The sequence below is a fragment of the Podarcis pityusensis genome (assembly GCF_964106645.2).
Source record: "Podarcis pityusensis genome assembly, chromosome: 15".
NCBI classification, from domain to species: Eukaryota; Metazoa; Chordata; class Lepidosauria; order Squamata; family Lacertidae; genus Podarcis; species Podarcis pityusensis.
The window spans coordinates 15,104,901-15,128,994 of NC_138040.1; the positions used below are offsets into that span (position 1 = coordinate 15,104,901).

Sequence of the window (24,094 nt, forward strand, 5' to 3'; positions counted from 1 at the left end):
TAGAAACCATCGTACTTAACACTTTCAACCTAGATAATGACAGATAATTAACTAACAGAGTTCACAGAACTATAGTACTGTATCCATATTCAGCTTGCCACAATTGTAGAAAAGGTGAAGCTGGCTAAATGTTTGGATTTTGGCAGTTTTCCTTCTTTTATTTCAGATGATATAGTTTTTCTCTGTACCTAAACTGATTTTATTGAAAAAATAGATTTTGTCACAAGTTTCTGTACATTGCAGGATACTTGACTTTCTAGTAACCTGAACACTGTAACCAGTATATCACATGTGAAGTTACAACTCCCACTTGCAAACTTACTCACCTCTTAGTGATGTCAGAGGAGAATAATACAGTAGTTGAATTCCAGGTCTCTGACATCAGCATGACCTGAAATCTTCCTTGCAGTGGCTAAGGCGGGATGGGGTGGGGTGGCGGCAGTGGTGGAAACATCTCCTAAATCAAAATTAACAAGAGCTGAAGAAAAACTGTGGGATACACAGTTCTCCTGGCTGTGAAATGATTCTTGCTCCTGTGTGGAAGTGACTTACAGATACTAGCCTCTGTGCTATTTAAAGTGCTACAGTGAAGCTGGTTAGTCTACACTGGCAAATGAAGGAGCCCTAACAAATTTTTTGGACTGAACTCATTTGACTTTTAATTTCCATCTGTGCTCTTGTTGCGTGCAGTTCTTTGGAAGGGAGAAGTGAGCAAATCTGGCTTGCATAGAACAGATGATTCGGTTGTCAGAAGCGAAGTGAAGGTTGTACTTGAATGCAGTTTAGCCGTGGATCAGGAGAGGGAGTCTAGGAGCTCTGAAAACCAGATTTAGGGGGTGGGGTCGTTGCCTTTGGCTGCTCCACCCTCACTTTGTGTCAGCAGGTAGAAAGTGCTTGCAGTCCCAGGGGAGGGAGGCAGAGAGCAGAGAGTACAAGCTACGAGCCACAGGTTTTTTTGGAAGGGTTTTTGCCTCCTAGGAGCTGATCCAGTGGTGCTGTTCTGGAAAGGAAGCTCTCCCACGACCTCTGCAGAGCTGCCCAAGTCCACTCTACCCCACGGGTCCCTGCTACTCCTTTGAAGAACAAGATCACATTCTCCCTTAAGGCAACCTTCCGAAGTTTGTCGCTGGATTTCTGCTGTTTGAAGCAACTTCGTTCCTGCTCCCTGCTCAGACTTGCTTACTGTATCCGCTGAAAGAAGGGGAGGTTGTTCTGCTCAAACTCAAAAGGAGTTTTCAGAAGTGCTCCTGGATTCCTAGCAAGATTTTTTTTAGGTTGCTTTGGAAGTTAGATTGTCGCCACGCCTGGCCCACGAGTCTTCAGCCTGGAGTCAATTTTTCCTTCTTATTCAGACTGGAATTTCACATTTACCTGTATAGAATGTCTCTGCAAGTCTCCTCACTCTCCCCTCACTCCCTGAAATCTGTAAGTAAGATTCAGCACACATTTTGATTGATTACTGAAATATTTTTTTGTCCAGGATTTGTGGTGAACCTTCCAGCTGTTACTTAAACCCATGGATTCTCGGAGGCAAACTACATACCAGGTTTGCATGCCGCTTAAAAAAAATATTTTCCCTCCTTTACTTGACTGAACAAACATTTTCACAGATAAATGTCTGTGACTTTGTGCAGTCATGAAGATTTCCGGTGGATATTTTTTTTCTAATGTTTAGGATGCCTTCTTTCATGTTTTCAGTAATGCACATCTAAAAGCGGATATATTAATTCCGAGATTCGTATAGGAATGGAATAAAACGCACAGGTGTCTCTCTCTGTAGTTGTTTTTCCTGTTTGGGGCCTTTTTAAATTTCCGAGATCTGAAAAACATCTGAGCAATGTCTTGTTCCTTTCATGAATTTAGGGAGTTGCAGATTATACCATCTGGATTAAAAATGACAAACGGGTGGAAAATTCCAACCTAGAAGATTGATTTTAATACCCACAACCAGGTGACTGAGGTGTTGGCACCAGAGGCAGGTGGAGAGAAATAGATGAAGACATAGCTGATGACAGTGATCTTAATTTAACATGAAAAAAACTGGTTGACTGTTCTGACTCCTAAATGGAGCCCCTTTCCAGTCACCATTGCCTGTTCATGTGTGGCATGAAAAGGAGAGAGAGACAAGAATAGTTAATGTTCTTGGAGAGGAGTAGATGGGAAAAGTAACTCACTGGTCAGAAGTCAACAAGGGCTGCTAAGGCCATCTGATATCAGGAGATTGGCCCTGTTTGCCATCCTAGGATATAAGAGGCTAAAAGGATTTGGGAAGCAGAGATTGTCTTTCCATGGGGAACTGCCTCTCTCCAACCACCAGTTCTGACACCCTTCCCAGAAGAACCCAAGAGCTCTTTGTACCCTACGCTCCCCGAGCCCCTTTGGTTCTGCTTACAACGTCTGAGTTCATCTGGAGAAGGAGGAGGAGGAGGACCTGACCTGATCCTTGTAATCTTGTGGAGCTTGAGGCCTTCATACACGTGGCACGGAGAAACCCTCCTAGCACGGGGGAAACAAGGAGAACCCGGAGGTAGGGACGGCAGGTAACCCTGCTCTGTTTTCTCCTCTGACCCATTGACTGCCGCTGCCACACGGAGGACTTCTAATCCTCAACAATTTTTGCCTGTTGTTGGAACCTGCTGGCGGGGTGAGGACACATTCCTGAGCAGTATGTGTGGCCGGAGCGCACTGCTGCACCTGGGAGCATGAGTGTTGGCCCCCAGCTACAGCTGGCAGTCCTCTGGCCTTGGCTGCTAATGGCTACGCTGCAGATACGCCTGGGCTACTCAGGACTGGCTCTGGTGGCAGCCATGGAAGCCGAGCGCTCTTTGGCCCAGAAGGCAATCATCCGGGTGATCCCTCTGAAGCTGGAGCCCCTCACACTGGAAGGAGTCTTCGCAAGTGTGGCCGAGGTCACCCCAGCTGAAGGGAAACTGCTGCAGGTAAGAGGACCTTTATTCTGCTTCCCCCCAGCCCCTCTCCCTGCCCCACATCTGTCCAGTGGTTGGTCTGTTGACTACAGGGGTCTTCCATTCCACCAAGAAACTAAAGCCTCAGAGTTTTCTTTCTTGTGGAGGTGCCCACCTGTCTGGTTTTCAGTGTTGTTTTTTTCAGAGTGATAGATGTGCTTTGAATTACTCCTCTTTCGGCTGCTAGGCAAGCATAAGGTTAGGGACATGTGCTTCCATGCAAAAGTGTGAATTCTCTTTGTGAATGAAATGTGAAGGCACCAAATACCCGAGGCTCTCTCTCTCTCTCTCTTGGATGCATCATTTTGGTCTTCCTCCATTGCATCCAGAAACCTTTCCTTCCATTTGGTTTCTTTTGGAGACAAGGTGCTTTTCCAAATAGTCACCTCCAGTGATCTGCTCCCTTCTCCTGTCCCAAAGAGCTGTGTTCTGAAGTGATGGCCATGTATCTTCTGACCATGAGTTTCTACGATGACTCAGAAACTTCAGTCATGGGTCCTCTTGTTTTGGTCATGAGAGGGAGAGATGCACGAAGGGGCTTCTTGCAAATGGGAAAACCCAACGCCCCTCGTTGTGAAGCCCAGTCTATTGTGATGGAGCACAGCTGCTGCTCTGCGTTCGTGTGCCATCTTGCCTCGCAACCTGTGACTCACCTCGCAGGGTCCTCACATGACTTGAGTTCATTGTTCTCAAGGCAAGTAGTACAAAGCCCAGCCGATGCCCTGTAGTTTACAAAATCCAGTTCAGAACCCTTAATGAGTTGGAAGCTGCCGACAGTGGTTGAATTTAGCTGGGCTGAAACCAAAATTGTAAATGAGTTGGAGCAGTTGTGTTGGATTGAACTGGTTTGAGGGGGCTACTTGGGAGACAGAAAAGAAACAAAAAGTGGCAGATTTATTGGGTGGTTTATGAATGCCCATGTGAACAGAAGAAGATAAGAAGAGCCTGCTGGATCAGGACAACGGCCCATCTGGTCCAGCATCCTGTTGTTACAGTGGCTGACCAGATCCCTGTGGGAAATGCACAAACATAAGAGCACTCCTGTGGCTCAATGGATCAAATTGTTGAGGTCCAGGAGTTGAGGGATTAAGAATGCAACTGCCCACTAACATGTGAGAGAACATTAATCTTCTCTTGGGTTCCTGTGTCTTCTCTTGGTGGTGTTGGTAGAGCATCCATCTTGCATGTGGAAGGTCCTTGCTTCTTATATTCCTAGCATCTCCATCTCAAACGATCTGACGTGAGTAGAGCTAAGAGCCCTGTCTGTGACTCAGAGAACCTCTGCCAGTCAAAGTAGAAAATGTCAAGCAAGTTGGACCAATTTTTCAGTGCAGCACCAGGCAGCTTCATATGATTAAAGGAACATGTACTTGTTTGGGGCAGGCCTATTTAAATGTGGAAGAGCCTTGCTTCATTGCTGACATCACTTATTAAAGGATCTCAGGTAACAGGCTGGGAAAGACCTCTCTCTGCATGAGATCCTGGCTGCCAGTCAGAGTAAGTGATACTGGCTGCAAGGAGCAGCAGCACAAGGCAGCTTTGTACATTGCATTGGATTTATTTACTTTTCAGCAATGTTCACTAGATGTCTGATGCTGACATCAGTCAATTATCACAGCTTAGATGCTAGTAGTGATAAAGTTGGCTCTGGATACTCGTTCAGAGAGTTTTGGGCAAATGATTACCTTCTGGAGATGCAGAATCTTATCTCGCAGAGCGGAATGAGATGGTTCTGGAATAGAACATCTCTGATAATTGGAAACGAGAATAAGGCTGCCTCCTGCACACTTCCAGAGCAAAAGAATGTCCTGTCAACTTGATCTGACTATCTCAATCTTTTTTAGAATCCTAGAACTGCAGAATTGGAAGGGACCCCACAGGGTCAGTTAGTCCAACCCCCTACAATGCAGGAATTACAGCTAAAGAATCCATGCAAGAGTAATATTAATATTACTCATATTTCTTGTATCCCGCCTTATTTTGTCCAAGGCTCTCGGAGAAACCTGTATGGCATACACAGTAATTTAGCTTATTTTATCTTCAGAACAACCCTACGATATACATTATTACTGAGAGATAATAAATGGCCCAAGGTCCCCTATTATTTATTTATTTTCATGCCACCGATATGCTTGGAAGTCCAAAAGGACCAGTCCCTGCCTGATGAAGGAACGTAGAGGAATTTGACAACAGGGGAAGTGGAGGCAGGGAGAGAATGTGCAATTATTCCATTTATTTCTTAGATTTATTTCCTGCAACTTTCTCCAACATGTATGCATATTTAGGCTTGGTGACAGACTAAGTTACAGTATAGCATGGTTGTGCAGAAGACTTCCTAGAAAAGTTGGGTATTAAGGGGAAATTTGAAGGAAGTGAGAGATGGTAGCATCCATGCGTTGTTGGGGAGCAGGTCCAAGCAAAGGAGAAAAGATGGGGTCATATGAGAGAGCTGTGGGTCCCACCCATCATGTGGCTGATTCAAGGCCCATATTTATTTATTCAGTCTGTGGCACCAAGTACATCATACCGGCTTTCAAACATCTTGTCATGAGCTGAAAGGCCCCTGCTGGGACCCAGTGCTGAAGAGAGCATGATTCTGCAACTGTTATTTGTGCCTTTTATAACTAACAGGTTAGGGTTGCTGCTATGCGTTCTGTGTGGAATTGCCTTTAAAAATGGCAGTGGCTCACATAATGATGGTCAACAGCCACAATTGCACTCTGTGTGTTCAGTATGAATTGTTTATTGTTGTTGATGCTGCAGGCAAATTTAATAAAAACTTTTTTTTAAAGAATAAGCTGCCAGAATGTTATCTGAGCCTATCATATGGAGCCTACAATTTAGAGGGCTGGCTTTAGCCTTTGGAGCCGCCAGACCCAAAGTGGGCTTTATTGCCCCTTCCGGAGGGGGCAGTGTGATTCCCTAGAGGACTTGAATTAACTAAACTACATAGTGTTAACTGGTTTTTAATATGCGTGTATTGAATTGTTGCCATTTCACGTTTTACCGTGTTTATTCTCTTCCTTAGTGTGTCATGCAAACTGCTATTCTGAATAATTCTTTTTATGTGCCTCATCCACACTATATATCGATTTCATACCACTTTAACAGTCATGGTTTCCCCCAAGGAATCCTGGGAACTCTAGTTTGTTATGGGTGCTAGAAACTGCGAAGTGACTCCCATCTTTCTCCCAGGACTATAATTCCCAGAGTTCCCTGGGAAGAGGGATTGACTGTTAAACCAGTTTGGCATGGATGTGCCCTATAGTGTGTGCTAAGGGGCATTCTGAATGAGTGTATGGAACCAAGGGGACGGTGACCCCCCCAAAATTGGGAACCACGGATTTAGAAATCTGAGCGGGACTAACATTAGATACAACCCATAAGCTTTTCCATTGTTGGCACTGACATTATGCAACACTCTCCCAAGGGACACCAGTCTCCATCACTGTTCACCTTCTGGCTGGCAATAAAAATCCAGTTATTCATTGAGGACAGGGAGGCATTGAGATAGGACAGGCTGATTGTGAGTAGCTTCCTTTTGACCCATCTGTTGGCTGCTGCTATTCGTTATTCCTGCTGTGTTGATTTGACCTCCTGCCCGTTATAAATTGCTTTATAATCTTTTTATTGTGGTAGTCCACCCCGGGAGGTCTTTCATTTGGAAAGTGTTTGAAGTCAATAAACAACAAGGAACTTGGGAGCCCACAGTGATACCTGGAGGCCAATTGCCGCAAATAACTTCTAGGTCAAAAGCTCAAAATCTGGCAGCTACACATCTGGTAAGGCCACCTCTGAATCCATTGTCCAAGCAAGGCAAGGACTCAGTGGTGACTGTTTTTTTTAAGGTAGTGGCACCTCTCAGCACCTCTCTTCTGCATGCATCCAGGACTGCAAACAGGCTGATACCTTCTGTGCATCTTTAGAATCCAACAGGGCCATTGCTGGCTGCACCACATGTACCAGCAATCTTCACTATCTATTTTTGAGTGGATGTACCCATGTTCCCTTGAGAGAAAGTGGGTACTGAAATGGCAATAATAAAACCAATTTTTAATGAAGAAAAATAACTATATGCTAGCATATCAACTAATCAAAAAGGAGGTCACAAAAACACACATACAAAATGTTTCTTAGCTTTAACAAAAGGTGAGCAAAGAGGCATAATTCCTCTGATCTACAGGAATGTCCTTGTTCCACAGTATCAGGGCCACGGCTGCTAAGGATGTGCTTCTAATTCTCAAACTGCACAGGTAGATGGTTGCTGAAACAAGGCCTGTTTTGATGAATAACCATGGCAGGAGGGTTGATGCAAGGAGATGCAGTCTTTAAGGATGTGGGTCTCAGCCAGTGTTGGTAAAAAAAAACCCAAAACCAAAACCCCAGTCCCTTGAATTGTGCCCAGAAGTGCACGTTGCCAAGGCTGCTAAGGACAGACTGAGCGCACTTCCTTTTCCTGAGCCTCTTGTGCTACCTGAAGCACTTCCGACATCTTCAAGGGCAGTTCAGTAGCAAGTGCATTGCAGCAGTCCATCCTGAAGACGTACACATTATGTTGCACATATCTGTTTCGAGGGACAAGCACTTGACCTTCTGAAGGATTCTTTCAACACTGGGGGTGTGGGTGGGAGGGGAAGCTGCCATTCAGGCATCCTGTCTGAATGGCAAAAGATGCCCAAATCCAGGGCAGAACCTGCCAGGTTGAGCTTCTGCAACATCTGCTCAAAGACAGAACAGTTTTAGAAAATCAAAAGTCGGTTTAGGTTAAGGGGATGGATGCCCACGCAGCTTGGGGAAAGGAGAGGCCTTTAGGTCGTTCTGAGTTGGAATTGAAGGTGAGGGCAACATGGAGTAATGCCCTGACTCTCATATTCAGGAGGGTCAAGTAGCGGAAATCAAGGGTAGTGTAAATTCAAAAGGCTGATATGAGATCAAGCAGACAAAGAGCCAAAAGAGGTCCCTCTCAGGAGGGAGGAGCCAGAGAAAACCCTGCTCCGCACATAGATCTGCCACTCTAAACCCCAATCCAGTGCCAGAGGGTCTGTGTGGAGAGACTGAGGTGTGCAGCGCTGTAAACCTGGGGTTTGCCTGATCAGGTGAGGGAGCGGGGTGGTGGGCGGACTTGCTTGTCATCCTCCACTGTCCTTGCTCTGTGTGCTGTGAGCAGGAAGGAGCATGACGCTGGGAGGGGCTCAAAGAAAACAAGCAGGAGGCGAGGGGGTCAGAAGGGGGCTCAGTTTCAAGCCAGAGTTCTCAAAGTGAGTTTGGTAGTGCTCAAACCCCCGCCCTGCCCAATAATTGCATTTTAATCTGGGTTGGTGATGGTCCCATGTAACACTAGATCAGACAAGTGGGAGGGGGGAGAGGCTATGTCATGCCTAAACTCCGATTGTGGCCATGATTCAGAAGAGAACCCAATCCCATCCCATCCCCCCTTTTAATTTCACAAATGCCAGCCCCATTGTCCTAAATAGTTTTGGATTAAGAGTGCTTAACCAGATAGGAAGCTTCCAAGACTGGAGGCTCACTTCCTCCTTACATTAATGCAACCTGAGAGTGAATTAGAAACCTACAAAGGTTTAAACTCAAATCACTCCCAGCTTGGCTTTTGCATGCATATATTCACATATATTTTACATATATAGATTGCGTACTCTAAAGGGCCTCAGTGCTACAGTAACCTCAGGGGGAAAAACAACTTTCTGCCATAGTCTTAACCTAGTGTTTTCATTTTAACCCCTTTGAACTGTCTCATTTTCTCTCAGTACCGCATTTTATTTCAGTACCCCATCTCTGTTGACCCCCTTGCATGCTGTAACATTTGCATTCTCCATCTTCCGATAGTATCTTTTTTTCTTCAGTCAGGTTTTCTTGTTGTCTTTCTTTTTCTTAATCCCCATCTCTTTCCCCTCCCTGCCTTCGCATCTTTCCCCTCCTCCTTGCACAGCTCTGCAGCAGAAGCACACAAGCCTTTCACACTCCCAGCAAGTCACTCTGTAGGAAGGCTAGGGTGTCTTGTATGGCAGGTTGGTTGGTTGCATTTGGCTGGAAATATTCACCGTAGTTCCACTTCACTTCTAAATCCAGGGACAGGAAAGCACAATTTCTCCATTTTGGCTGCAAAAAGTAGGTGCCTTACCTGGTGCAGACCTTGCTTAATTAAGTGATATTATTCTAGAGGATTTGTTCTGGACTAACCACTGCTTTTTCTTTTCTTTTTTTCAATGGGAAAGGGAGTGAAACTTCATCCGGATCAACATTCCTTTGCAATATCTATAGCTGTGAAGGAAGTGGCCTGTTCACTGCGCTCTTGAATTTAGCAAGAAATTTAAGCCCCTAGTGAACACCCAGCTTCCTTCATGGCTATAGATATACCACCTGCTTGCTTTCAAGAAAATAACACAAGCAAGACAGGGGGACGCCTGATCGAAATGTGCAAAATTCAGGTGGTGCAGCCCCTGCATGGGGACTGCATTGCCGCAAGTTTCACATTTGGAACTTGCCCCTCTCTTTGCTGCTGTAATATACATTTCAGTCTTTCGGTTGTGCTCTATCTTGAAACATGTAGATATGATGAGCTCCTAGCATGTACCTGTATTTCTACCACCACAGAGGAATGATTGGTGACTTGTGAGGCATGTTCACAGTTCACGCACAACAACCCCAAGACCTGTCCAGCACCCTGTTTGGGAGCTAAGGATGTGCCCTAGAACTGCTCACATCCCCATACTTCTTTGCAACATATAAGGGCTCAAACGCAAAGCTCATTGGCAGCTGAAAACATTTTGACAGTTTTTCTTGAAGGCAGGAGGACTGATCTCTAACACCAGGGTAATAAGCAGGGCTGCTATATGTTCTCCTGGTTGGCACTGGCATGGAGAGAGAAAAGTGTAGGATGTAGAATTGGGTACGTAAACTTGCTTTCATTGTGTTAAAGGTTCTAGTCCTCATGGGTGCAAAACTCCATATTTGGGAGGATGATATTTAGCATTGGGGAGCACTGGATGCAGTGACCAAATTCGGGGGTGGGTGGGTGTGACACAATTGTCTTAGTACAGGAAATCTCACTGAATTTGGGAGTGAGGAGGCAAGTAGGAGACACCATACATTTTTTGCTTTTCAAACGTTCATCGGCATTCATTTCCTGCATAGTCCATATCCATTGTGCTAAACATCCAGTTCCTTTGATGATCCGTGTGTGTCGTGAGTTGACATTCCTGCTACCTGATAAGATCACCCCTAGTTTCTTAACTCGTGAAAAGATTGGTTAACCACAGCCCCATGACTGGTTTAGCATGAAAAGCTACCCTTCAGAGGCTCCTAGCTGTAGGAGGAGAGCAGCAGTGAACATGGTACGTTTGGGTGAACTCAAGTCTCTGGGTACCTGGCAGCTTCTTGCTCCAGAACTGATGAATGAACTTCCCCAGAGGCTGAGTACAGGTGTTAAACAGCACCAGGGACAAGATCTTATCTTGTGGTAAAATAATTCCTAGGGGCACAGCAGCAGTTGCCCAACACTGCCTTTGAGGACCGAACCCCTTAGGTAGGAACAGAAGGGAGTGCTCAGCAGTTTCCCAATATCCTTTGAGATTGTTCAGGATGAGTTGATGGTCAGCATTGATCACTATTAAGAGAGGCCAGGAGAATAATCAGATTAACATTCCCCTCCAGACACTGGTTGTTGCCTGGGGACAGCAGCGTGGGTCCAGGGTCCAGGGGTCCAGGTTTATCTTTTTATTTATTTCATAAAATTTATACACTGCATGACTGTAGAAAACAGCCTCAAAGTGGTTTATAGAGAGAATAAAACAGTAAAATTATCAGTAAAAGCAACTCTTTAAAACATTCAAAAGATAAAATAAGCAAGAAACTAGAAACAGATCAAAACATACATACACATTCTACGTATCTGGGGAGACTTGCCTAAACAAAAATGTTCTTAGCAAGAGCCAAAAAGACTACAGTGAAGGCGCCTGTCTGATATCAAGAGGCAGGGAGTTCCTGAGTATAGGTGCCCACACTAACACATCAGTTTCTTATAAATGCGGAATGGGTATGATGTGGCACCTGCAGCATTGCTTGTTTCGCCTCAGAAAACGGGATCCCTTCTTTCAAAGAAGACTTTAAACTGGTTCACCTCCACACACTTAGCTGCCTTGCCTACAAATGGTTACATGAGCTAGTTGAGAGTTCCCTACAAGAACTGGAATGAATATACCTGGTGCTGAAGATCCTGCCCAGCCTCCCGACTCATCCCAGTGAAGCCAAGAGCAGAGACCTCAAAATTGGTGTCTGGCCAATCCTGAACCGTGACTGATGCCTGTTGTGACACCCAAAATGGACACTTTAATTTGTTGGTGAAGAAGACCTGTCCTTCTCCATCTCTCTGTCTTGCACACACTCATGCAGTAGGGAAATAATCGTCCACTGCAATAGTTGTTGTCGTAAAACAGGGGTAAAGGTAAAAGTACCCCTGACCATTAGGTCCAGTCGTGGACGACTCTGGAGTTGTGTGCTCATCTCGCTCTATAGGCCGAGGGAGCCGGCGTTTGTCCGCAGACAGCTTCTGGATCATGTGGCCAGCATGGCGAACCAGAGCAGCACACGGAAACGCCATTTACTTTCCTTCCGGAGCGGTACCTATTTATCTACTTGCACTCTGACGTGCTTTCGAACTGCCAGGTAGGCAGGAGCTGGGACCGAACAACGGGAGCTCACTCCGTCGCAGGGATTCGAACTACCGACCTACTGATCAGCAAGCCCTAAACTCTGTGGTTTAGACCACAGCGCCACCCACGTCCCTCTGCCCCCCAGGAAATTGGTTCAGCTGGGAATGCCTTTTAATGCAACGCTACCCAATTTGCACTTTGTGAAGCTATAGACGAGCCAATTTTTAGCCTGGAGAAGAGAAGAAAAGACTGAGAAGTGATAGGATAGCCATCTTCAAATATCTAAAGGGCTGTCCCAAGGAAGATGGAGCAAGCTTGTTGGTTTTTTGCTGCTCCAGGGGGAAGGACCCAGAACCAATGGATTAAAATGACAAAAAAGGAGATTCTAGCAAGAACTTCCTGACAGTAAGAGCTGTTTGACAGTGGAACGGATTCCCTCGGAAGTTTGTGGGAGGTTTTTAAATAGAGGTTGGATGGCCATTTGTCAGGGATTCCTTGCTTGTGATTCCTGCATTGCAGCAGGTTGGGCTAGGCTACTAGCCATGATGGGTATGCTCCGCCTGGAGTTGGAGGCAGTGATGCATCTGAAAACCAGTTGCTGGAAACCAAAGGAGGCGGGAGAGCTCTTGTGCTCAAATCTTGCTTGTGGGTTTCTCATTGGAGTATCTGGTTGGCTAATGTGAGAACTGGATCCTGAACTAGATGGGCCACTGGCCTGATCCAGGAGGCCCTTTTCCTGTGTTCTCATATTAGCATGGCCATATGATGCTCTGGAACAGAAGGGAGCACAGCCATGCCAGCTGAGGGGAGTTGTAATCCAACACATCTGGAAGTCTGCAGACACCAGGCCGTCGACAGCACCGCCTCAAAATTACCATTGTAACCTGATGGTGCTGCGAAATTGACCACTGCTACTTATGAAATCTCCTTTTGCCCGATATTGAAATACATCCCAATTGCCCCGAACACGACACAGGCCATAAACTTTCAAATGGGTATCTTTGGCTTCCCTTGTCCACATTTCCTTACTGCTGATTTGTATAATTATTAACAAATCAGTGGGCTTTGGGGCACAAAGTGCAATTGGCCTATGGGGAAAGTGCTTTGAAATGATGCCGCCGTGAGGCCAGACCCTCCATTCTCCAGCACACGCACACAATATATTTATAACGATTGTATACCATTAACAGTCATGGTTTCCACCAAAGAATTCTGGGAACTGTAGTTTTTTTGAGGGCTGGGAATCGTTGGACACTCCTATATCCTTCACAGAGCTACAATTCCCAGAGTTCCATGGGGAGACGGATTGACCGCTAGACCAGATTAAGTCTGCGGTGTGGATCTTCCCTGATATGAATGTATTTGGCATGAGTGCAGCAATCGCTGGCAAACATCCTTTAGCTTACATAATAACTATGGATGCAAGGCATTGCGGCAGCTGATAGGCCACTTAAAAGCATACAGGAAAGCAGGTGAGATGTCCCCACCCTCCCAAGTTAAAGGTGTGCTTGTGCAGAACATTTCCCGCAAGTTTATTTCTTATTCTATTTATTGCATTTATACCCCATCTTTTTCTCTAAGGAGCTTATTAAATCCCCTCATTAAACCCCGACAACAACCCTGTGAGGTAGGCTAGGCTGAGAGGCAGCGATTGGCCCCCGAGGTCACCCAGTGAGTTTTTGTAGCCGAATGGAGATGGGAACCCTGATTTCCTACTCCGACACTCTAAACACTATGCCACACTGACTCTCTGAGTTACGGCAACAAAGCACTTTCTTGATCTCTTGAGAGAGATGCAAAGCACCGTGGGAAGCTCCTGTTCATTTTACTGGGGAGGCCTTTCCACCAGATTGTCCCCAAAGTGACTGGGTTAGAGAATAGCAGAGGAAAGGGAAATGTGGCTTTCTTATGCTTGCATTCTGCCCCGCACCCTCCCACTCCATAAAAACCAGGTGTACACACACACACTGTACACTATGAGCTCTTATCTTAGTTTTTCCAACAGTACTACAAGAGTAAACATGGAGAGCTCTGTTTCCACCTCTTGCTTCCCTTCGCTGTTCAAAGCTGCAAAAGACTCAGCCTTGGATCTCAACTGTGCCTGAGCATGTATCCCAAACAGGCCTCTAGGCTGTTGTTGTTATCATCCTCATCCTCATCATTAACATAAGAAGTGTCTGCTGGATCAGGCCAGTGGCCCATCTAGTCCACCATCCTGTTCTCACAGTGGCTGACCCCAGATGCCTCTTCCTAGGAAGGCTGCAAGCAGGACCAGAGCCCAAGAGCACCCTCCCCTCCTGTGGTTTCTAGCCATCCATAGCTCTCTCCTCCATGAATTTGTCTAATCCTCTTTAAAAGCCATCCAAGTCGGTGGCCATCACTGCCTCCTATGGGAGCGAGTTCCGCAGTTTAACTATGCACTCTGTGGATACGGAATTGTTGCTGTTGCTGTTATATTTATTTATAACTCACCTTTCTCCCATGGCGGCTTACAAAACAACCCAGATAAAATGCAAAAAGCTAAAAAGCACATCAAAGATAATCACTTAGTTCTAACTCTAGTAGAATTAAATATATTAAAGTGCAGATAATTTAAACAGCCCAGCCCTAATTAAAAGCCCTTTCCTTAAAAAACACACACACAACCAGTCAGTTTCCAAAGGCCTATCAGAACAAAACTGTCTTCACCTGCCAATAGAAGGACAGCAGGGAGGGACACAGTCTGGTTTCTCTAGGGAGAGAATGCCAGAGTCTGGGAGCAGCCACCGAGAAGGCCCTCTCCTGCAGCTCCACCAAGTGTGCCTGGGGGCAGGCGTCCCTCAACTCACAAAAAAGCAGCCTTTTTATGTTATTATTTTATTCTTATATTTATATCCCAAGGAGCTCAAGGGGGGCACATGTACCTTTTCCTCTTCCCGTTTTATTCTCACAACAACCTGGTGAGGTAGGTTAGGCTGAGAGGCAGTGACTGCCCCAAGGCCACCCAGTGAGCTATATGGCTGAGTGGGAATTTGAACCCAGATCTCCTAGCCCAACACTCTAACTGGCACACTGGCTCTTGATGTGAGGATCAAACCTTAGGGGGCATCAAGGTTCTTTTTATTTGTGCACCCCGCCAGAAGAGTCTTGATAACAACTGTATAACAACCATATCTGCTGCACATTAGGGTTGCCATATTTCAAGCTTTTTTTGGCGAAGTTTATGAGATTTTTTTGTTTTTGGCAAAATCGCAAAAATTAATAATGCTGTTTTTGAGCTATTTCTATGGAAAATTGGCAAAAACGGCACTGCCGACATGGGCTCCCATACATCTGGATTTCCCCGGATATTTGTTTTGGCCAATTTCTGCCTGGATACTGCTGCCAACTGCAGTATTTTGGATATGTCCAGGAAATTCCGGACATATGGCAACCTTACACACACACACAACCTGGTGCTTTCTGCGCATTTTAGACTACAGCTCCAAATTCTAGGAATGATAGGAGCTGTAGTCCAAGATACCTGGAGGGCACTAGCTTGGGGAAGACTGGCAAATGGAAATGTGGCAAGAGTTGTTGTTTTGCTGAGTTTTGTGCTTCACGTGCAGATAGCCATTTATAAAATTACTCATGGCATGGAGAAATTTGATGGAGAACACTAGAACACCACTGGTAGACATCCAATGAAGCTGAATGTTGGAAGATTCAGGGCAGATGAAAAAGGAAGCACTTTTTCATGCAGCTCATAGTTAAACTGTGGAACTCCCTCCCCCTGGAGGCAGTGATGTTCACCAACTTGGATGGCTTTAAAAGAAGATTAGGCAAATTCATGGAAGAGAGGGCTATCGAAGGCTACTAGCCATGATGGCTTAGCTCTGCCTCCACAGTTTGAGGCAGCAATGTAGAGTTGGAAGGGACCACGAGGGTCATCTATAGCTCAGCCCCCTGCAATGCAGGAAACTTTTGCCCAATGTGTTGCTCAAACCCATGACTCTGAGATTAAGAGTCTCACACTCGATACCAACTGGGCTATCCCTGCTCTGAAGTTCTTAAGGTAGCAGATGCAAAGGAGTCTCAAACTACAGATTTCAGAGATTAAAAAATGGAAACGTTGAGAATTCCTAATGCTTGCTTGCTACTTTGGAAGCAAAGGCAGGTGAGCAGGAACTCCCAGATCGGCAGAGGAATCCAGGAAGATTTATAGAAGCATCCCTTGGTGCAGAACATGAGAGCGAGTTTTAAAAGGATGGTGCCGCTGCCGCTGTTACAAAAACATGAACAGGCACGCACAAATATTCCTCACATTTTTCTTCTCCCTCTAACAATTATTTCTTTTTCTTTTTTTAAAAAGGCACAGGGTCTCCAAATTAGATTTCCATCTTCTTTGAAGTTCCCAGAGATGCCTCCTTGCTTGAGGTTGGAAGGTCAGCAAGGAGGGGACAGTGGTGACTGCTTAAGAGAGCTGGGGAGGGCAGGTCAAGAGTGTTTTCTGCATCTGGGGCTGCGACCCTAAACACTCATGGGTTGGGAGAGAGAACCTTGTAGAGTTCAGCAAGACTCGCTTGCATGTTAAGATGCATAGGGTCCTCCTGGGTACGGGATTATAAACATAGAGAACACATCTGGATCAAGCCAATGGCCTCTCTGGTCCAGCATCCTGTTCTCACAGTGTCTGACGAGATACCTCTTTTGGGAAACCCTCAAGGAAGAGCACCAGAGCCCTCTCTCCTCCAGCAACTGGTGTTTGGAAGCATTACTGCCTCTGACTATGGAGACAGACCAGAGCTAGGATGGCTAGTAGCCATTGATAGCATTACCCTCCATGAATTGGTCCAATCCTCCTTTTCAGCCATCTGAGTTGGTGTCCGTCACTGTCTCCTGTGGGAGTGAGTGCCATAGTTTTAACTACACACTGTTTAAAGAGGAATTTCCTTTTATCCTTCCAGAATCTCCCAATGTTCAATTTTCTTGGATGCCCCTGATGTCTAGCCACTGGTGCGTGATGATTTTTTTCATAAGGGGAACATTTAGGGCCACAGGTGCAAGCTTGCGAGGATAATCAGAGGGGGTGACGTCATATGTGAGAGCATTGCCCTCCCTTCCTAAGCTGGGCAGAAGCTTCCTGGGCTTTGGGAAGGGGACTAGCCTACTCCCCCCCACCTAGTCCACTGACCACACACTGCTGCGCTCTAGCACTATGAGAGAGGGAGAAAAACTTTCTTGCTGCATCACCTAGTCCTGGGCATATATAATCACCCTCATGAGCATGAAGCATAAGAGCACAAGAAGAGCTTTGCTGGATCAGGCCAGTGGCCCATCTAGTCCAGGATCCTGTTCTCACAGGGGCCAACCAGATGCCCCACTGGAAAATCTGTATGCAGGACTCAAGCCCCAGAGCCTTCTTTCCTCCTGTGGTTTCCAGCAACTGGTATTCAGAAGCATCACTGTCTCCAGCTCACATCTCAGTGCAGGATCCACAATATACTGATGAGCTGCAACCTCCTTGGCTTTAATACCTCCAAGAAAGGAGAGCCCACCTCCCTAGAGTTGGTCCTGCTGTTGGACAGGTTTCAATGTTAAGAAATGCCTCCAGATGTTTTAGCTGCCGCCTTCCTCTTTGCAATTACTCCCCAATGCTCCCAGCCATGAGGCAACAGAGAGCAAGCCTGATCCATCTTCTGTATGACCAAAATCCATCTTAAAGGTCCTTATTATCCCATCATAGCCATATCTTCTCCAGGTCTTTTCGTTTCCAGACTCCATGCCTTCCTGGACACCCTCAACTGCGTGTGCTCCAGTTTAGGTGTGTCAGGTGCTGCCCTAGGCTGAGTTAGACCGTTGGTCCAGTGTTGTCTCCACTGACTGGCAGCAATGGCTGTGCAGGGTTTCAGGCTGGGGGCATTCCCAGCCCTCCCTGGAGATAACTAGTCAATTCAGCTTTCATAGAATCATCAAGTTGGAGGTGACCCTGAGGTCAACCCCCTGGTCCAACCCCCTGCAATGCAGGAATATGCAGTCATCCCATATGGGAATCAAACCTGCAGTCTTGGCATTATCAGCACCACGCTCTAACCAACTGAGCTATGCCAGAGATTGAACTTGGAAACCTTGTGCATGCAGAGGAGATGCTATCCCGGTACAGCCCTTCCTCTAAAACCAGCCTAAGGCTCCAGTCCTCATTGTTATGAATAAAGCTCTGGTTTAAATAGGAGTCCAGGAAGCTGATCTATACAGGATCAGACCATTGGGGTCCATTCAGCTCAGTATATGCTAAGAGGGGGAACATTCCCAGCCTTCCTGGAGATGCCAGGAATTGAACCAGGATGTCAAAGCAGATGCTCTGTCACTAAGATACAGCCTTGTCCCTGTGTATAAAGCAAGGGTCGTGGTTTGGAAGAAAGGGCTGGTTTAAGCAGGAATATGGGAAGCTGCCTAATACCGAGTCAGGCCGTTGGTTGATTGAACCCAGTATTGTCTACACAGACTGGCAGCAGCTCTCCAGGAGGGAATCTCAGCCCTAGCAGGTGATGCTGTTAGAGACCTTCTGGATGCAAAGCAGGTGTTCCTCCACCTTCCTCAACAGTCTGCCAACTTCCTTAAAGAACTGGGCGTCATACTTCAGGTGCATCCTGAGCAGGTCACCCTCCTTTGCAGAAAATAGACTGCATCCAAAAGCAATGGTTGGAATCTGTGCTGTACCTGCGCAGGTGGAAATAAAGGGCAGCTAAAATGATCAGAGGCTTGGAGCAGAGCAAATCCTCTGCCAAGGAAGGTTGCAGCATTTGGTAATGTGGAAGAGAGGATGACACAGGTGTATAAAATAGTGCCCAGTATGAAGATTTTTCTCCCTTGTAATGCTTGCAGAAATTGCCCCGCAGTAGGTTCAGGGCAGATCAGAGAAAAGACTCCTTTGTGCAGTGTGTGTCTGGTTTACGGAACTGGCTACCACAAGATGATGAGGGGCTGGGATTACTGCATTGCAGGGGGTTGGGCTAGATGACCCTTGGAGCCCCTTCCAACTCCACAATTCAATGATGCTTTTAAAAGGGGATGGCAGATTCATGGAGGAGAAGGAGACAGTGCCTCCTGGGAAGTGCAAGGGTGCTGGATTTGATGGAGGGCATAACAAATTAAAGAACGGAAGTCCAAGAATTGGACTTCACATCAGTTTCACAGGTGGCTGGCAACTCTGATTTTGCTGTGGCTTATTGTAGGAAGGGACACATCTACTAGAACCCGTTTAATCCCATGTGTGAAGTTTGCTGGGAACGTAAAAACAAGAGCACAAGAGCCTTCTGAACCAAGACAATGACCCATCTAGTTCAGCATCCTCTTTTCACATTAGCCACCAAGATGCCTCTTCTGGGAAATCCCGCAAGCAGGATCCAAGCACAAGAGCCCTCTTGCCTCCTGAGGTTTCCAGCAACTGGCATTCAGAAGCATCACTGCCTCCTACTATGGAGGTATGAAGGGGAGAGTTGCTCCTATAGTCAATTCCTACTTGCAGGTTCCCCACTGGGGCCACTGTGCGAAGATGTTGGACTTGATGGGCCACCAGCCTGATCCAGCAGGCTCTTCTTCTGTTCTTAAGAAGGGACTTGTTTTGATTAATGTCTGCAGGAGACTTTGTGGATATTTAAGTTATAATTGGAAAAATCTTAATAATTATTCATAAAGGAAACAGCTTATAAGAAGTAAATAAGGAGGCCAGACACAGGATAAAGGAAGTCTTTTATTTGGTTGTTTGTATTGTTGTATGTTATGTTTATTGTATTTCTGTATTGGGGTGGGTGGGTGGGTTTATGTTGTAAATAAAATTTTCAATAAAAAAATTTTTTTAAAAAAGAAGGGACACGCGGGGTCTTGGATTGGTCCCAGGTCTCATACTCCAAATGAGTAAAGCAAAGGTGCAAACAACCAATAATTTGAGCACGTGCAGAGTGCCTCTCCCTCTGATGCTGAATTGGCACATGTGGGATTAAGGGCAACAGGGTGTGATTGGCAGGGTGTGGCGGTGATGACGGCTACTGGCTTAGACACCTTTGAAACGGGGATTAGACAAATGCATCGAGGAGGAGGAGGAAGAGGAGAGGTCCATCGCCAGGTAATTAGGTTGCGTAGAGCTTCCATGTTCAGGAGCAGTCTAGCTCCAAATATATCACACAAGGCAAGGCGGGTGCCTTCATGCCCCAGAGAGCCCTCTGGTTGGCCACTGATGCAGCTGGCCTCTGTGGGCCACCATCCGATCTTCCTTGTGGTTTTTTCGATCCCTGGAGAGCAAGTGCAACATCTCTGCCCCCCACCCCAGGTTCCCCCTGGGTGTGTGCTGGGCCCTTCCTTCCTTCATCAGGGCTGGGGAGAGAAAGAGAGAGAGAGAGAGACATTCCAATCCCTTGCTTTGCCTATAAAACCATTTCTTTTGTCGGTGGGAAATTTTTGCAGGGTGTGATCACCCAGGCAAAATAAAGAGCTCCTTTGAAGTGCGGGCAAGTTACTTAGTGAGCGCCTGGGGGTGAGAATCAGATTCCTCCCTCTCTGGAGCAGGGCAGGCCTGTCTGTACAAGCTGGAAGGCGAAGAGCAGCGAGCAAATGGCCCACAGCAAAAGAAGAGAGAGAGAGAGAGGGAGAAGACTGCCAAGAGTGAGCTAGCAGGGTTTCCAGTGTGTGTGAGAGAGCACATCAACGCACCTGCCCCCGGACTCCTTTAAAAGACCCTTCCCTGCCTGGAATCATAGAGCTGCAGAATTGGACAGGACCCAGCAGGTCATCGCCCTTTCTCAGCCAGCCTCTCCGCTAGCTGCTGTTGTCCAGGCTTACAATTTGTGGTGAATCGCTGTAGGAGCTTTGTCACCCTGCCACACCCTGCAAGAGGCAACCCAAGAAGAGCCATAAGTAGAGCTCACAAGTGGGGGGGGGTGTGTGAAGGCCGCCACCTTCCCTTGCTGCATGTGATATTCAGAGCTAGACTGCCCCTGCACATGGAGGTTCTGTTGGAGGATAATAATCTGATGATAAACTCTCCCCCTCCATGCATTTGACTAGTCTCAGGTTGCTGGAGAAGCCCTGTGCAGTGCCAGAGGACCATCAGAAGAGTCCCGTGCAGCTGGATCAGGGCAAAGGTGGGGGGGGGACCCATGTAGTCCAGCGACCAATCAGGTGCCCCGTTGGGAAACCCACAAGCAGGACCCGAGTGCAGCAGCGCTCTCCTTGCTTGCGATTCCCAGCGACTGGCATGATTCAGAAGCCCAGGACGCGGGCATTGTTGCTAGAAGCTAGCCATGGATTTGCCTTATTATCTGCCATGAAATTGTCTAATTGGCTTTTAAAGCCGTCCAAGCTGGTGGCCTTCGTGTGGGAGCAAATGATACCATGGTTTCAACTATGTGCTGTGCAGAGAAGCACTTTTCTTTTGTCTGACCTGAATCATAATCATCATCAACTACTTCTTCTTCTTCTTCTTCTTCTTCTACTACTACTACTACTACTACTACTTCTTAGTTTGGAGAAAAAGCGAGGAAGAGGCCACACAGTAGAAATATATAAAATTATGTGTGGCATGCAGACAGGAGCTAGAGGAAAGCTTTTTCTCCCTCTCTCACAACACTAGAACTTGTGGATATACAATGAAGCTGAATGTTGGAAGTTTCAGATCAAATTAAAAAAAGGACTTTTTCACGCAGCGCAGAGTTAAATTGTGGAACTCCCTCCCACAGGAGGCAGTGATGGCCACCAACTTGGATGGCTTTAGAAAAGGTTTGGGCAGATTCATGGATAAGGCTGTCCTTGGTGACTGGCTCTGCTCTTGCCTCCACGGTTGGTGGAAGTCATGCCACTGAACCAGTTGCTGGAAATAGGAGGGGAGAGTGCTCTTGCGTTCGAATCCTGCTTTCTAGTTTACTTATTTCATAAAACGTATATGCTGCTTGAGTGGTTGGCCACTGTGAGAACAGCATGCTGGACTAGATGGACCATGGGCCTGATCCAGAAGGCCCTTCATAGAATCATAGAGTTGGAGGGGCCCTGAGGATCATCTAGTCCAACCCCTTGCAATGCAGGATTATACAGTTGTCCCATACAGGGATTGAACCTGCAACCTTGGCGTTACCAGAACCACGCTCTAACCAACTGAGCTCTTTGACTTCTTAAGTTTTTGTGCTTTTGCTGTTATTTATTAATTTTATCGGGCGCTTTTCTTGCTACTGCAACTCAACGCATGCAAAATAACACATGCATATATTAAAACCAGCATTAAAAATAAAAAAAAACAGTCTAAAAGACACACACAAACACATATTAAAAAACAAAATTCAAACCCATGTAAAAACATCATGGATAGTTTAAAGCCCAAAGGCCTGATGAAAAAGGAATGTTTTCACCTGGGGCCTAAAGATATGGAGCAATGGTGCCCAGTGAACCTCCCTGGGCAGAGCATTCCACAAGTGGGGAGCCACCACCGAAAAGGCTCTGTTCTTTTGGAACCCCTCCTCCATTGAGTTCTAGAATTTTGAGGGGGTGGGGAAATCTCCCTAATTTGATAATTTACACTGACCCATTTTGTATGCCTCCCTTTCTTGCCTTTTATCTAAACTAAAAAACAAAACTCCACTTGTAGTGACTATTCCTTGGAGGGAAGTTGCTTCAGTCCCATAGAAGTATAGAATTGTTGAGCTGAAAGGAACCCCAAGCGTCATCTAGTCCAGCCGCCTGCAAGGCAGTTCCATTTACTGGGCGCTCAACTAGGTTTCCAGTGTTAGGTTTTTAATCCACGTTTACACGGGCTTATCCCAAATTCAGGTTTATCCTGTCCTTTGTTATAAGGATACACCTGTTTGATGCTGATCTTTCTCAAGCCCAGCTGGATCCGCCCCAAAGGGGCCCATCCAGTCCAGCAATCCTGTTCTCCCCGTGGCCAATCAGATGCCTCACTGGGAAACCCACAAGTAGGACCCGAGAGCAACAGCAACTCTCCTCCATGCGGTTTCCAGCAACTGGTATTCAGAAGCATCACTGCCTCTGACCCATCTAGGTCGGTGGCCATCCCTGTCTCCTGTGGAAGTGAGTTCCACAGTTTTAACGGTGGGTTAAGAACTTAATTCGTTCTGGAGGTCTGTTCTTAACCTGAGGTACCACTTTAGCTAATGGGGCCTCCTGCTGCTGCTGCGCCGCCAGAGCACGATTTCTGTTCTCATCCTGAAGCAAAGTTCTTAACCCGAGGTACTATTTCTGCTTTAGCGGAGTCTGTAACCTGAAGCATATGTAACCTGAAGTGTATGTAACTTGAGGTACCACTGTACTTGGTTACCACTCTTCCGGTGATTCCAACTAAACAACAGGAAGAACTTTCTGATGGCAAGAGCGGTTTGACAGCGGGACAGGCTCGCTTGGAAAATGGCGGACTCTCCTTCACGGGGGGTCTTTAAGCAGAGGTTAATCTGTCAGGGATCCTGTAGCTGTGATCCCTGCATTGCAGGGGGTTGGGCTAGAGGACCTTTGGGGGGGGGGTCCCTCTCAACTCCATGATTTGACGAGGTCCCCAGTGGCAACTGGGCGCTCCTTTCCCCCTCCTGCCTAGGCGCCCCAGCCTCTGCCAAATCCCGCCAGATGCCCATCCCAGGCTGGGACTTCTCCCTGGGCCTCTGGAAAGAGAGAGAGAAAAAGACAGAGTGCCAGCCAGTGGCTCCTCCCCGAGCCCAGGCGGCTTCTCTCTGAGGTGTGTTGGACGGGCTCCAGGAAAGCATCGAAAGGCTCTTTAATAATATCTGACGGCCGGGTAAGAATTCGGGCAGGCGGCCAAAGCACACAGAGCTTGTAATCGTTAACTCGGTCTGTAAACAGTTCAAAACGGCACTGCAGAGGCCATCAGTTATTACATGAGCCAGGCGGCTTTTCATCTCTCCCGCTCAGCCAGGCAGGCTCATGGCTCCCCCCCCCCCTTTTCCTTTTTTGTTGCTCCTGCCTCCCTGCCGCAATGGCTGTGGGACCTGCTAGCAGGGGTGGCGTGCAGCTCCCAGGTAGGCCCAGCCAGACAAAGGAGCTCCAACTCCAAACGGCTGACCTTCAAAGCTGCGCCGAGCCGAGGGCGAGTTCTGAACCCGGTGGCGGGCCTAGAGGAAGCAGGCAGGGCCCCTGGTGCTGAATCAGGCCCTCAGGGTCCATGTTGCTCAGTGTTGCCAGCACCAGCTGGCAGCAGCTCTCCAGGATTTGAGAGGCAGGGTTCTCTCCCATCCCTACACTACCTGAAGTGAGCCAGTGTGGTTTTTGTGGTTAGAGGCTTGGACTAAGGCCCAGGAGAGACCAGGGTTCAAATCCCCACTTGGCCATGAAGCTCACTTCCTGACAAGTTTGTTGTGGAGTGACAGAACCACATATGCCCCTTTGAGCTCCTTGGAGGAGAAGGTGGGGTATAAACACAATAATTTTTTTTAAAAAAAGATGCTGCCAGGGTTTGAACTGCATGCCTTAAATGGCTGCTGAGACTTA

At 46.9% G+C, this 24,094-nt stretch overlaps 1 protein-coding gene across 3 annotated transcripts in view; it reads left to right on the top strand.

Moving 5' to 3' along the window:
- Nucleotides 1-126: 126 nt before the first annotated feature.
- Nucleotides 127-24,094, top strand: part of RNF43 (ring finger protein 43) — a 53,834-nt gene continuing 29,866 nt past the window's right edge. For 2 of the 3 annotated variants that reach the window (XR_013980100.1, XM_080984006.1), the window contains exon 1: nt 127-2,939. Coding sequence is in view for 2 of the 3 variants with exons in the window: in XM_080984006.1 (XP_080840132.1) it covers nt 2,703-2,939 (237 nt within the window). In the remaining variant the exon portion in view is untranslated. The remainder of the gene's footprint in view (nt 2,940-24,094) is intronic. The other variant, XM_080984007.1, reaches the window with a different exon arrangement.